At 36.4% G+C, this 15,953-nt stretch overlaps 1 protein-coding gene across 2 annotated transcripts in view; it reads left to right on the top strand.

Annotated features, from left to right (window-relative positions):
- Positions 1–15,953, top strand: part of SH3YL1 (SH3 and SYLF domain containing 1) — a 51,308-nt gene that overhangs the window by 24,052 nt on the left and 11,303 nt on the right. For both annotated transcript variants that reach the window (XM_076332857.1, XM_076332858.1), the window contains 2 exons: positions 680–752; positions 1,484–1,540. In XM_076332857.1, the coding sequence (XP_076188972.1) occupies positions 680–752; positions 1,484–1,540 (130 nt within the window). The remainder of the gene's footprint in view (positions 1–679; positions 753–1,483; positions 1,541–15,953) is intronic.

The following is a 15,953-nucleotide window of genomic DNA, read 5'->3' on the forward strand; positions in this document are numbered from 1 at the left end:
AAAGAAGGGTTTGGGCACCTGTTTTTCACATAGGCTTTTTCTGTTCCTGAACTGTTTCTAGTCAGCGGTAACGTTGATGTTGATGTTCATATGGCATTCTTAAGTTCTCTATTGGATGCTTAAAGGCGTAACGCATTGCAGATACTGCACATGAGTAACACATTCGTTCAGGTATTGCCCTGGTAGACTCTTCTGGACAAGAATGTTGCTGGTTTTGCTCTGCATCCTCCAGAATAACAAAATGTAACCTTGTTCTTACAATAGTGCATAATCAAATCTGAGGGGATGATTAGAAAAGTTTGTTCACCTATTCCTAATCAAGTTAATCTGTAAATAGTGAGCATACCAGGTTTGATGTGGATACTCTTCATTTTTCTACTTTTCCTGTCTTCCATTCAAACAATCACATTTACAATACAATACTGAGAACTGTAGAAGATGTTTCCTTGTTGATGTTACTGATAGACAATCATTTACTTTCATCTTTGTTAAATCCATGTTGAATTACTTTACAGTCATGTGTATGTCACTGGTTCTTTAGTGTGCCTCTTGAGTTCATACAATTTCAGTGCAGAAAGACTGATTTTTTTTCAGTGTAACTTGACATACCTCTAGGCTCTGAAGTTACAATCCACTTCCAGGTATGATGCAATTTTAAAAAAAAAATTGTGCATTTTAGGTAAATGACCCACCTGCTAGACCTCTGTCAAGACCAGAGCCACCTAAACCCACTGTTAGGCCAACGCCACCAGGTTAGAAAACATTTTGGTAATGATTAATTTATTCTCTATATAAAATTAGAGCATTAAAGCTAACGAATGTTATGCAATTATTATAGTGGTAGCTGTCTCTATAAAAATATTTTGTTAATACTCTTCCTTGGGCAGATACTGAAAGCATGTTGGGATAGTGCCATGAGCGATAAAGGGTAAAGGTTTTGTTTGTTTGTTTGTTTTATATTAACAAACCTTTTCTTTCTGACAGAGTTGCTATAGAAGTAGTGTTTGTATAGTTACAGAAGCATGTAATAGTTCAAAGGAAGCATTCGTGTTTATTGGATACGTAGAAGCCCCACGGTACAACAAAACTTCTTAGTAAAAAGAACAGTCCTACTAGAAACTGCTAGTCCTACTTGTAGAAACTTCTGGTTTCTAGAAAAAACTAAAATTTCTCTTTTAGGTTGTCGTTATCTTTTAATAGGTCTTACAGTAGAGCAGAGGAGGCAGTTTTGGCTCCATAACAATTTGTCTACCAAAGTGCTCTCATTGAAAGTGAGGCTTTACTGTGCAGCTCCTGTTGTTAACTTGATTTCTTTCTCTGGACAAAGATATAAGGCAAAGTCCTTATTTCTTTCTTCTGTACTGCTCCTTGGATAACTGCAATCATTTTATAACTATTGAACATGTATCAGAGAAGCAGTATATGAAATATAACAATATATGTTAGTATATCATATAACTTGCTACTTAATTTTCTCTTTCAGCTAAAAAGAATACAAACAAGCTTTATCCTGAACTTCCAAATGATTATGCCTCTGTGGGTAAGTACTAAGCTTACACATACTTTATTAATGCAGTGTGGAATCCGAGAAGTCCTAAAAATACTTTGGAAGACATCTAACAATATTTGGCCATATGTTTTTTTCTTTATTGTCCATGTGTGAAAAATGAGATTCAGGTCTTGGATGCTCTCCTGAAAATATTTCATGTGAAAAATGTGAATCTTATTCCCTGGCTTTACATTCCAACAACGATGTTCTTTTTCTGAACGTCAAAAGTTCTTTTGCTTTATTCAGTGAGTTTGAAAAATGCACTGAAAGTAGTAAAACTGTTTTACGTTACATTTTACTAATTGAAGTGAAAAAGAAAGCTGATATAACAAGGTTGTGTCCAAGTCCTTATGCAAGATACTATAACTCCTGTTTTAATTAAAAAGTGCTTCCGTAGGTCCTATCTGATTATGCTGGCATAAACACAGATTTCCATTGCAGTTATACTCCTTGACATTTTTGTATTGAGTCGAGATAACGCTGCATTATACTAAAAAGAACTACTTGTTTGTTGTTCTATTCTGATTCTCTTAAGCTTAAAGCAGTCTCAGCTCTAATGGGAGAATCTTACTCTGTAGTATTTGCAATGTAACTCTTGAACTGTGGGGCCCATCATCTGGAAACTTGTGATCTGTTAGGAAAAACTTTATTATCAAGAGGTTATGTTCATTTGGCTGCTATAGTGTTCTCTCCCACCAGGAGTCTCATCTTTCACAGGTAAAAGACTGTTAGCTGTTTCAAAGTCAGTGAAATAAATTATTTCTCCCATGAAATATATTGTCCATTTGATAAATGTTTTAGTGGTCTCTGCTAGGATCAAAACCAAGACCAAGGCATTCTATATTACATATATATATGTGTGCATATGTATGTGAATATGTATGCACATTTTCACATATTGCGTGCACCACTTGAAAATAAAATGAAACAAAAGATCTCTTTTTTGCTTTTGAAAATGGAGCTAAAATCGAGCTTGATAGTACATCACAGTGAAAAGTCTATTTCAGGCAGAGTACTCTGATTTAACACAGTATTTAAATTCTGTTGTCTGAAGGCCAAAATCATGATTGTATTTTTCATTTCTTGGTTCATGTAAGTAGAGGTTTTCACTAAAAATTAAGATAAATTATATGTGTCATTGTCTTTACATTCTCCTTCATATCTTCTCTCCATACATACTGTTGGGGGGTGTGTGTGTTGAAGGGACCAACAAGCTGAGCTGTTGGTGTGACTTCTGCAGATCAGAGACTTCCCGAGAGTCAAAATTTGCTATTGTGCTGTAGGACTTGTACCAGGAAAAGAATGATGACTCTAGTGAACTGTACTCAGCAGCTGTCATCCAAAAAGAAAGAAAAATTGGTCTTCTGGTCATTAAAACTAAACTTTCCCAGTGTTAAAAAAAAATAATAATCCTGACCAACTGAGAAGAGGTTTCTAAAGCAGTAGAAAAAACTTGCACGTTTGCTATATTAAAGGGAGTGTTCTTCCATTCAGGTGCAAGTGACAAGGTAGAAATCTTGCAGAGACATCTGTTGATGGTTTTCAAGATTCTTTGAGATCAAAATGTAGACTCAATCAGTCTACTACTGAAGATTCCTAACAATTTCTAGAAATACACAAGTTTATCTTTGAAGAGTGCAAGAGGCAGTAAGATGTTGTGTAAATGACACTTTCTGAAAGAAATGTTGTCTCATGGTAAATTTTTGTTTACCTTACAAGCTTGGCATGGCATATTTTGTCTTCTGTTGCAGGCTGTATCTCCATAGGTAACAGTTCAAATGCTCTCTGAATCCACAGAAGTACTATGTGTTTCTAAAGGCTAAAGAATTGTTCTTGTCACAGGGAAGAACCAAGGTTGAAGTCAGATCTCCTGAGTGTGTCAGTACCATAGCACACATGCATGTTGATGGGAGGCTGGAAAGGAGTTGCAGTCCCTTTCACATCAGTAACAAAGGGTGTGTTAACGCTGGGTGATGGAATAGAAGGAGCCTTAAGGCCATACCTCCTGTCAATAATCTCTTCCTGCCTGTTTATAGTCCAGGTGATTTCAACAGAGATGCCTAGCAGCTATAGCTCGTACTAGCCAATCTTTATTGCAGGATTAGTTGCTGCAACGGATGTTCTACAGTGATCTGAAAAAAAGGTTCAACATTTTTTGCGTCTTTCTAGTTTTTTAAAAAAAGTTATTAGATAACTAATAGAAGAGTGCATGAAACTAATCTTTAGAAAGCTACATTTTAGGTATAATGGTTGGTGCGGGGGTAGGTTTTGATATTGAGCAACAAGCTTGTCTGAGTTGCCAGTAGTAAGGACTTGCTTTTGGGCAGGGAAGGGGGAGGTTGGCATTGTGTTATGAGGTTTTGGGTTTGCAACAGTTACAAAAGTAGTATAAAGGTTGAAACATTAATTCTTCTCATTAGGTGTAAAAAGAGCTAGACTTGTGGATGAAACATTTTTAATTATTTTATGTAGAGCTGAATTTTCTAGATAGGTAATGTAATATAACCTGTTTCAAATGCAAGAAGAGTGTTAAATGAAAAACATGTTTTTCTAAACTGATAACGTGATACCTGAACTCAGATGCACGTAGATTGTTTTCATATAACTGAATAATACTTAAGGTAATGCATTTAGTTGTAAAATGAGGTTCAGTAATCCTTTAAAATGTTTCCAGAAACTTGGAAATACCACAAATGTTATTTTTTAAAAAAATAATAATTTGCAGAGACCTTTTACAATTCTGGAAAAAAAACCACCTCATAGCTGATACAGTTACTGTAATTCAGTGAAGTATGAAGTTTCTACAGTAGTAGAGATTTTTCTGGAGACTGTTCAGATAAAGAAATTAGATTTGCTTATGAGTATGAAAGTTCATGCCTTACTAGAATTAGAGATTTGCAGCTTCATTTTTCTACTTGTCCCCTCTATGTTGTACAATCTAATAAAAGGGCAGACTGCTCCTTCCAAGCTTTATTGCCACGATCTAGCTGTACTTTATCTGGATAGAAGGTTTTGTACAGAGTTCTGTACGACATCCGTAATATAAATGACCCGTGGTTCTTTAGTGGACTACTTGGGCATTGTAGGCTCAGGAGAAGTTTATTTTATTAGGACAATTTTTTAGATACATTAGGTTGATAGTTTGTCACACTAGAATATCTAATCCTAGGTATTAGGTTTTTATTGGTGTTGTGTTTTCTAGTTATTTCTATTTGGGGTTCTGCGATGGAGGAACAAGTAACCAAAACTGTAGATAAATGGTTACTTGACTTGCCTGTCTATCCTCCTAACACGTTGCTTAATACTATACAATTCTGAAAACGTTGCAGTGATGTGGTTTCCCAACTGAACTGGTAGCAGCAGGAGTAGCTATCTGCTAGTAGAAGCAGGAGCTGGGATGAAGTGAACGTTGGTGAGAACTGTCATTAACAGGCAATTAGTTCCGAATCAGAAGTCAGATTTTTTTCCCCCCACACACACTTTTTCTTCAGTTCAGCTAATCAGAAAAGGACTGGTTCACATGTTTGGAAAAGAATCACTTAAAATTGCCAAGACGCTGAAACAATCAGGAAACAGACTTGAGGCCGGAATGGGAATGAAAATGCAAAAAATTTTCCTTCCAAACACTCTTCTTTCACTGTTCATTCACAGTTATCACAAATCATCATGGGCTTGAGTTCTCTGGCCTTGAAAATGTATACTAGCTTAGTGTTTCATTCTGTCTCTGCTCACTAATATGTTCCCTTTCAGGAATGTTGATGAACAAGAGTGTGGGTCTGTGTCTACAATACTGTAAGACAAAATGCTCATCGTAAACGCAAAAGCACTTCTCTTTATAACAGTAAAGTATTTTGTCATAATTAGGAGAAAGTAATGATGGTCTTTGCATCTTTTAAGCAGTCGTATGATTTGCTTAAGAAACTCAGAAGAATTTGTGCCTGTAAAGCCTAAGTGTTCAAGGGGTTTTTTAGATTTCTCTGAGCTGGCTTTCTTACCTTCCACAAGTACTTGAACTAAATATTTTAAAATTTAATTTTATCTTGGGGAAAATGTGTGCCCTATTCTCTTGATTTTCGAACGGAATAAATTATCTATCTGCAGACATTGAACCCTTAAGACTATTGTGCATAAAATCATCATACCCAAACTTGATTACAGTAGAACTTCGAAAAAATCAAAATACGAATTGTAACTAGTTTTTTCAGCAGAAACTTTTCACTTTGAAAATAATATGAAAATATTAACAGATAGTTACTGCCCCATGAGGCATACATTTGTATTCTTACGTACTGAAAGAAGTGCTATATCAAGCACTTGATGAAGACGAGGAGGCAGATGAGAAATTTGTCACCATTTTTAAGAAGCTAAAAAAAGCCTCCTTCCTTCAATGATGGTTTGAGTGATTTGTCAACCTCATTATTAAAAATTCATGCCTTCCCATATGAATTTGTCTGCAGCTTTTAGACAGTGATGTTTGTTGTGGCTTTCTTCACTATATTAAAGAAGTCTTTCCTAGCCAGAGGGTTTTTTTGTTCCCCTCTTGTTCCCTTTGAGACACTTGTGCTGTAATCAAATCACCTTTTGATCTTCCTTGATCTTTCCTTTGATTACTAAACAGATTGAGCTCTTTGTCATAAGTCATTTTCTCTTTCCTCTCAGATTTTAAATAGTGCTACAAATAGCAAATTCTGAGATGTGAGCTCACTGAGATCAATAAGATTTGGGCTCCTAAAAGCCATAATGAATTTGGACTAAACTCCAGTCCTTACTTTTTTTATTATTTATTTATTTTAACCTTCTTACATATTGCTACTCTATGTTAAAACAGTTGAGACAATATCAACCCTTTCTGATCAGGTGGTACCATGAGATTGTGGTAAAATCAGTTTGTGTTAACTAAATCTCTCTCGGAGATTCTGCTTTTCATGGTTACAGTTCTCCAGGAATCAGGTCTGGCCCAATTTTCTATAATTTCGGAGATGATCTCAATGTTTCTTTCAGTAATCTATGAATGCCAGATGGTTCAGTAGATCTATGAAAATCTGTTTGCTGTGAGAATTCCAAGACAGATTTTCATGCCTCCTGAAATGTATTTTGTCAAGGAAACTTGAGGGTCTGTATATGAATTTCTTTTTGTTAGTACATTACGGGTTTTTTTGCAGCAAGTTAAAAACGTACGTGTTAACTAAGCCAAGCAATTATATGGACTAAGAATTCATAGACTGCTTCTGAGGTAAAAAGCTTTAAAAAAAAAAAAACCCAAACTGTTTTGCAGTTGTCTGAGGGCAATAGCATAATTTTTACTTGTGACTTCACCTCCTGTTTCACTTATTTTACTTGCATGCCTGTTCTGCAGTTCAGTTTCCATCTGACTTACAATCTTGTTATTTTTAGAGCTACTACCCTGTAGGATAGTATTGATCAAATTCAGGGAAAAGACAAAATATAACCTGGAACATGGACACCATTCTAGCTGTCTCTGCATTAGTACCTCCAATTATGTGTACTGCTGAGCTTGTTTAAACACAGTGTAGTGAAACAATGGAATTTTCAGTTAGAGCTGCTGAAAGAGAACATTACTCCATGTGCTTGCAACTTTAAAATAGGCTTGTTTTGCTAAATGTGTGTTGAAGCAATCGCTTTATTTTTCTGATATGCTTCTCAACTTAGTTTTAACACAACTAGTACTATTTTGGAACAACTCAAATTTAACTGAAAACGTAACATACAGCTATTCGTATCAGCTATGCAGTTCCACATTTAGAAATACCCACTGACAAAAAAACTGACAACTACACTATAAGAGAAATGTAAGTGTACCCAAATCTCCTCTTGATAAGCGACTTTTGACTTGGGCATTTTTATTGTAATTAAGACTAAACACCACAACAGTAGAATAAAAGTATTTCATCAGTTTTGGAGCCAATAAAATTCAGGTACCTCTGTGGTCTCAGACTTAACTTTTTCCCAGTGTAATATCTGAATTTTTGCTTTTCCCATGTTGTCAGAAAGCATATGCAATGCTTTGTCAATATTGCAATTTTTGCTTCTTTCTGTCTGTTCTGGATCAAGATGATTTAAAATGGTGTCATCATTCTGCAGATTCATTTGCCAACTTGAATTGTAGTAAAAATTAATCAAAAGCTTTTAACTTTTAGTTAAGTAAGATTATAAAATTGTTTTTGTACCATGCTATGTGCATAGACCTGGAAGGGAGAAGGAATCCAAAACCTGTTGTTTTTAAGGATGCAGGAAGACTCCATGGTTCACAACAAGGAGAAAAATGCATTTTGCTTTTGAACTGGAAATGAAATCATCCATGGAAACATGATTTATTTCTGTCACTGAGACTGGATGATATTTCAAAAAAGTTGCCCCTGAGTCATTTTCATAGGCATTAGACTGTACACTTTTAAAAGTCTATTTATTAATGGGGGTATGAGAACTCGGAGATAAATAGAATAATCTGTTCCATCTGATGGAATGCTGATAAAGGAAGCCGTTCTTTCAGTTGAATTTCACGTATTTTCCTGTGATATTTCTGTGCTGTTACTCCTTGTGGATAAGGAAGTTAACTGGTTAATGTTGTCCCATTGTGTGTCTTCTTGGGGAAGTGGAGTAGACATTTTTTATGGTGAATAAAAGATACTGATTTCAATAATTAACTGAAAACTGGATAAAATAATTAAAATAACAAACTCAGATAAAATCAGATATGTGCATATTCCTTTAGGTGCTGTGGATGTGTGCTGTGTATTTGGAACTGGAAAAAAAGCCACTTTTCCTTCTTCAGTTCATGAATTACTCCTTTTGCAAGAAAGGCAGAGATTTGCTGTAGGATCAAGTAGAACTATTTCACATAAGCAAGAACCCTCATCAAGCTGTGCAGTAATCTGTTCCTTCTATACAGTAATTTGAGGAGGAATGCTAGCAGATTATAAACTGTAAAATCAATACGACAGTTCAGTGTGACTAATAGAAACTTGTTTTAGAAAATTTTTACAAAGTGAGATACGTGATATATCTATCAATCCTTCATGACATTGTCTACCAATTTAGTAAACATGAAGACTTTAACCCCCTGGAAAGTAACTAAAGTACCTTTTTTGTTTGGTTGGTTTTAAGAGCTTGGTCTATTTTTGTGTTTTTCGTGGCAAGGCTTGTGACATGTTTATATTTAGTTAACGGAAAAATAAAACATCCATCTGGTGGTCCCCCACAGTATTAATTTTCTTGCTATTATGAGCTCTTTCTTAATACTAACCAAACCCAGGAAATCCCAGGAAATTATTTTTGAGACTATTTTTATCCCTGATTCACTTTTACTAGGATCGTACTATTACTATTGTGAATGTAGTAAGTCAGATAATCAAGCTGCTTATGGCTTATGTTGTGGCAAGCTGAGAGAAAAATATGTAGCATGCAGGAGTTCAGTGGTCATGCTGAAACAAATAACTTACTGCATATAATCAGCTAACTCAAAATGCAACAAGGCACAGAGAGATTGAGGTCAGACGTGCTAGGATGAAATTGGGGTCTTTCTGATGTGTGCCTGCATTGGCAGAGAGCTGTTATGCTAAATATGAACCAGATATACTGGCATGGGGAACAATATTTTTTCCTGGCATTTTTTAATGGCTCGGAATAAAAATTAGGAAATTAGAGCTTAACTCATCAGAAAATCTCAGTGCAATCTATGCTTATTTTTTAAGTGTAAAGCACCATTAAGGTGATAATTCTGATTCGCAGCAGTTAAAATGTGAAATTGTTCATGTGAACATACAAATGTTAAATGGTATAGGTTTAAGTCTTTTGTCTGAGGCCCTTGTAAAGCATGCAGCTTAATGTTTTAGCATATTTATGAAATATGTGCTTTAAAAGTTGTTTCAGAGCTGTGTACTGTATTAGATAGTATTTTCTTTCTGTATTGTTCAAGTAGTAGGACAAAGGCAAGTTTAAATTGCTTTCCTATCTATTTGTCTAGAAAAGCCTTCGGGAGTATGGGAGCTTCTGCTTCATTAATACTAATAGAAGCCAAACAGTACTTTTAAGTACCTCAAGGAAGTGATAGATATACAGGATTCCTATCCAGACTGTGGCAAAATGCCCTGTGCTTGATTGATTTGAGATGAAAGCTAACACTGATCTAAGAAATGGAGATCATTTTGCAGTAATGGTAGGGTGAAGCTTTACAGATCCATCTTGACAGCAGGGACAAGAAACTTCACTACATCTGAAAACTGCATGTTTGAGAACATCCTGTCTTCCATGCAGTCCCCACCACTCCTCTTATCTCTGCTGAGAGGCAGGAAGGAGATGGGAGGAAATGCTGCATATCTGGTCCTGGAAGGATACTGAACATCTACTTTATACTAAGTGCTAAGGGAAGACTCTGATAATACTTTAGTTTCTTTGGAAATTAATTAGTTTTTACCCTGATGGAACAACCACTTTAAATATATTTTTCAATAAGCAGTAAAATTAAGTTCCGTGGTTCCCCAAAAAGTGACATGTTCTCTGTCATGGAGGGACCTGAGGTCCTGCATCTACCTTGACTGTGCTAGTTCAGTGTTACATCGTGCAGATCAGCCAGCTGGATATTGCTGATGAACCAAGAAGGTCATTCACATTTCTGAATAAGAAATAGGAGGCCTCACAGAAATAAATCAGTAAGGCAAACACTAATATAAACTAAATTAGTATGACAAATAACTGTTCTTCAAGTGGTATAATAATGCTTCTTACTTCTACAAAAAGATGGTTTCAAGAAACTTCTTACTTGTTCATGGGAAGGTCTGGCAAGGATTTCATTGAGGCTTCTCTGGTTATATTCCATTGGGTTTCTCTTTCTCATTAACAATTTTATTGCCATATTAGGCAACCTTAACATACTCTTCTTCCAGTTGTTTGTTTCTTTAAGAAGCTCAACTGGAAACAACCTCTACTGTTGTGAAAAGGAAGTGAGGTAGTATTCATTTGTGCATACACTGTGAGACTTGTACCCCTCTTCCCCCTTTCCTCTCAGGTGCATGTTTGTGTTCTTAGCAGATCCTTTGCTATTTAGCAAGGAAGGAGTCAAAAGAAGAGAAAAAATAAGAAAATAGAAAACTCTTCTGTAAGGAAAAATAGAAAGGAAAATCTTGCTCTGGTACGCAATTTCATGTATTAGTCCCTGCCATAAGGTTCAGACTATCTCTTCCCTACTCCTTCCACCAGCTCTGCCATTTGTCAACTACTGCAGAAGGATGAGGAAGAATATGAGATTAGCGGTGCAGCTGGGTATAAGGCAGCAGAGAAAGTTTGGAGGTACTGTTGGGGGAAAAATCTGCCTTCATGTTTGTTGCATATTGGACAAATCGGAGTTAGTGGCTGAATCCCATCTGCAAGCCAGAATTTCCTCATACTTGAACTAAGGGGTATTTTTTTCACAAGTGTAGTTACTATAAGCTTTTTCTTTTGAAGGAGCACCTACACATCCAATATTTCACTTGACCTAAAAGCATACGTAGCATTGCATCATCATGTTCATAAAAGTATGAAGAATACTGTCAACACTGTTCTTAAATTTTAAGTGAAAATTGCAGAAGTGTTTGCTGTTTCATTTCATGAACTTTATAATAACTGTGTACTTTTTGCACAGGCTGATGTAATGAGTATTCAGCAAAGGTTGGCTGTGCTAGCCTGAGAAGCGTAATATGAGCACAGGTTGGGTGATGGTGGCAGTCCAAGATGCTTCATCCTCATGAGGGTGGATGGTGCAAGCTGCAGTTTGCACTGATCAGTTTAGGCTCTAGTTCATGGGTCTGTGCTGTTTCTAGCTCTTACTGAAGTTGTTTTGTGATGAAGTGGGGGTATCTACCTTTCTCCTACCAGTTTACACTGTGATCAAATGATACAAGATTGTGCCATGGGATACTGTAAGCAGAAGTACAATTGCTTGGGTCACCATTTGGCAGAGGAAGGGAACATTTGTTGAATACCTTTTGAAGTTATAAGCTCATGTAGCCTATGGTATAGGCAGAGTTAATAATGGCTGTACTGGTGGTAGAGTAACATAACAACAATGAGAATAAGTAGTTGTGGCAAGAACAAATCCTAGCATAAATTTCAACAGCCCTGAGCCCCTTAACCCAAGTAAAGTTAACAAGAGTTTTCTATATGTTGCAGATGTTCACATAATGTAAATATGTTATCATGAAAGTGGTGGACTTGTATTAAAATACTTAGGAGATACCAGCTTTTTTTTGCAGAAAGCAGTCTCTGAATCTTTCTTTTTTAGTGACTTGAAACTTTTTTCTGCTTTTCATCTAAATTTATTCTTAGCAAGATTAAATGAGTTTTGTCTCATGTTTTCCTGTTCTTTAGCTAAAATACTTTTCTGTCTTATTCCTTTGTCCAGTAGCAGTAACCTCTTTCATCTGAGTTTTATTCTGTGAAGCTCATTTTCGTTTCCCCTTGAAAACAGGCTTTCTGTTCCTGGTCATCCTGTTCCTCGTCCAGTTTTAAAACATTGGTGATGAGGATTGTCAACACTACTTCAAATCAGGCCTTGTACAATAATATTATTTTGTATGTTTCCATATGAGATACCTCTGTCTCATATAATTTTATTATTTTTAACCATTTTTTTCTAGCCAGTGCAGAGAAGTTTTTCTCCGTGCAAGGCTGAAAAAAATTTTCAATCAGTATTTCACAAAACATTACCCTAGAAGCTGGCAGAAACTCTAGAGAATTAAGTTGGGTTTACTAATTTGGTTTTTGGGGGGTTTCTTTGTTTGTTTGTGGGGTTTTTTTGGGGGGTGAGGGGGTTGAGGCTGTAGGTTGTTTTCCAGACTGGGGTAAAAGCTAAGACTTGTATCAAGTGAACTAGCTCATGTGCCAATAACACATTAGCAGAACTTTTGAATCTGACAGTACAGAGATTTGAGAAGCAAAATGCAGAGACAGTGTGCTCAGGTTGAGATGTTAGCTCAGTATGTGTAGAGGAAACATGGAAAAGCTTGTCAACGTAATAAAAGATCTGCAAATCATTCCTAAATTGTCAGTTTGACCTGAATAAAACAGTGCTCAGTTCTTGTTACTGTACTGTGCTTTTCAGAATATGAAGGTTATGCTTAGCATTGCATCTCAGCTTTTGCAGTATGATTTCAGCACAGGCATTATTTGCATTAATGTAGTCTTGAACATAATAAAGCCCTTGACATTGATATAGTTTATTTGACCATTTCAGTTTGAATGAAAATTTAAATGTTTTTTTGAAAAGGCAGAAAAATGGAAAAAGTAATCAGCAAAAGTACTGTTACAGAATTGACTCTTGCAAGCAGGAGGTGGTTTTTTTATATCCTAAATATGAAATACATCCACAGATGCTTGACAAAAAAGGCACTTCTTTAATGCAAAAGCTGAGTGTGCCGAAACAAAGATAGAAAGCATTCCATCAGCAGATGAAGATGATGAGCCAGCATGTTCCCTAGTAGGCCAGAAACTCAAAAACAGTGAAATATGTTTCATACTGAATGAGCTTAATTTGCACAGTAACTTAAACTTTAAATATAGTCAGGTCTGTTTCAACCACCAGTGAAACCATCAGTTTTGTTTGCTAGACGTGACACTGTTCAGTAGTGACACAAGTTGGTGACATGGAAGCTGCTTTGAAATGGTCCATTTCCAGCTTATGTGGAAGAGGTCAAAAATACTTGAGCCTTTTTCTGGGTTTTGTGAGTCTGTTATAAAAGTGTGTATAATACCTCCATTCCATGCATACATATTTGCAGCTGATGATGAATTTCTTATCTGTTGAGGCTCTGGAGCAAAATTGAGGGTAGCGTACCTTGTTCGGAACGTCTGTGGCTAACTTTGCTTTGTGCTGTCTTTAACAACAGGTATTAAACATGGAATAGTTTTTTCCAGCCACCATTTCTTTGTTAATGGAGAACATAGTTATTAAGTTATTCTGGAAATCAACTGGAGGGCTTTGTAACACTGGAAACCTGGACAAAGTACCTACTTGAAGTAATACATAACGTCTAGCTTTGCAACTAATTTAGAAAATAGGGTTTGCTGAGACAGTTCCCATGGAAGTGGAAGATGGCTTAACATTTGGTTTTGCACTCCTTTTCAGGACTGGTGTGTACCTTTAGTACTGAGAGGTATTAAAGAGTGTAGTTCCTGGAATGATACAGGCCTTCCTTGATATATAAAAAAGATGGCAGCAGACTTTTTAGCAGGGCCTGTTGTGACAGGACAAGGGGGAATGGCTTTAAACTAAAGGGGGGGTAGATTTAGACTAGATATAAGGAAGAAATTTTTTACGCTGAGGGTGGTGAAGCACTGGCACAGGTTGCCCAGAGAGGTGGTGGATGCCCCATCCCTGGAAACATTCAAGGTCAGGTTGGACGGGACTCTGAGCAACCTGATCTAGTTGAAGATGTCCCTGCCCACAGCAGGGGGGTTGGACTAGATGACCTTTAGAGGTCCCTTCCAACCCAAACTATTCTATGATTCTATTACATTATCCAAGGTACCTCAAATGTTTTGAAATTGCCTTAAATCTATAGCTGCTGTAACAAAACAGACATCAGGTCTTCTGGGTGTAGGACGCTTCTTTGTCTGTAAGTGATTGTAGAATAGAGCAAAGTAACTGGTGCCTGCACTTTCCCTTCAGAGGTTTGTGTAACTGACAGCACAAATAGGCATTTGTGTGGGCATTTAAAGGGTACTGTTTTACTGCAGTGTCAGTGAAGCTCAGTTACCCCAAAAAGTCCATCCTCATTTTCTTAGTTATGAAGAAGGAATTGTTTTCAGATTTCAGTGTTGAATTTAAATACTTTGAGAATCTTAAGAAGCTTTTTTTCAGAAAGTAGAGAAAGACAAGTGGTTTTGTTTACTTACCCAAAACAAGCCATAGTTAGCGGCAAAACAACAGCTAAAGCAAGAGATTATTTGTTCTGAGCATGATTTGCTGAATATCATGTCTCCTGACCTTTGATCAGATGAGCGTTATTGGAGATTAATTGGATCAATGGTGACATATGACATACTTCAAGTATCTGTACAGAAAGATTTATGCTTATATCTGATTATAGCAGATTAGTACCTGTAGATATAAAATGTCAAATCTACCGTGCATATTTAGGCCTTCCCAAACATCTGTTCAGTGAGATCTGAGGTGGTTGTTTTGTGTATGCTGAGAGTTTTCTGACGTGAGTCTACATTTAAAAAACAAAATAAAAAAGGCCATTAAGGAAATTAGTAGTTTAATGGGGATAGGACATTTGAGATTTCACTTGCAAGACTGAACAAACACTTGGTTTGTAATTTGTCCGGAAACAACTAAAATTAAATATTTAAGTAGGTATATGTCTGTTCTGCTCTAGAAGCTGAGATAAAACCCTTTCTTCTTAGGTTGAAGGCTGAGAGGTGTAATCTAAGAATATGGAAAATGAAGCACATTAGGTTGAAAAAAGGAACTGATCTGTATACTGGTGTGATTCAAGAACTGAAATTATTTTCATGATTTCTAGTATACAGTTGGGCTACTATTTTTCTTTCTGAATGAGAGTTGCATGGAGACTCTTTTTTCCTAATCAGGCATTAGCATATGTAATATTTTGTTGCCGTACAGGACCTGAAAAGTTAATTTCTTCAGAGAGCCCCAGGGTATAACTTACTACAATATGCTTCTGCTTTACTGCCTTTAATGCTTTACCCCCCACTGGCTGATGTTTCATCTTGTCTTGAGAGAAGAATGCCATGACATCTTTTAGTTTACTACCCTCTTTTTCTCTGTACAATAACTCATATGGCACTTCCTTTCCTCCCATCTCTGACTTTCCTTACTTCACCTCCATCTTAAGTCTTTAAACACAGACCAGTTGTCACTTTCCAAAGATGCTGCTGTTTTAGGCCTATCACCAGGCATAGTGAATGAGAACTGAGAATGGATGTTGCCCAATAAGTGCCCAGTAAGCGAATCTTAACATTATAAGGTATTTTGTTTCTGCTTATCATGACATTGTAATTTAGGTAATTCAGTAATCTGACTTAACTTTTGTACAACCTGGATGTGAACACGAACTCAACATCACCTCTGTGGGTCTGAGCCCCAACTTTGAGCCGAAGTTCACATTACCTAAACAAAATTTGTTAGGAACTGCTTATGAATAGTAAAGCCTCAGAATTCAGTTACCATCAAAGCATGGACTATTAGTTGCATTAAACTTCTACATCCATAAAACATTACAGAGTGTAAGTATCCAGTGAACTATACCTAATGAGGTCTTAATCTCCAAGATGACAATTTTCCAAAAGTCACATGGAACAAGATACTATATCTGTCATGGTTTTATTATTGCATGTGCTTATAAAGTGGATATTTTGAGGCAATGTTGTTTCAATATTTTAT

This window comes from Aptenodytes patagonicus, chromosome 3, assembly GCF_965638725.1.
Source record: "Aptenodytes patagonicus chromosome 3, bAptPat1.pri.cur, whole genome shotgun sequence".
Lineage (NCBI taxonomy): Eukaryota > Metazoa > Chordata > Aves > Sphenisciformes > Spheniscidae > Aptenodytes > Aptenodytes patagonicus.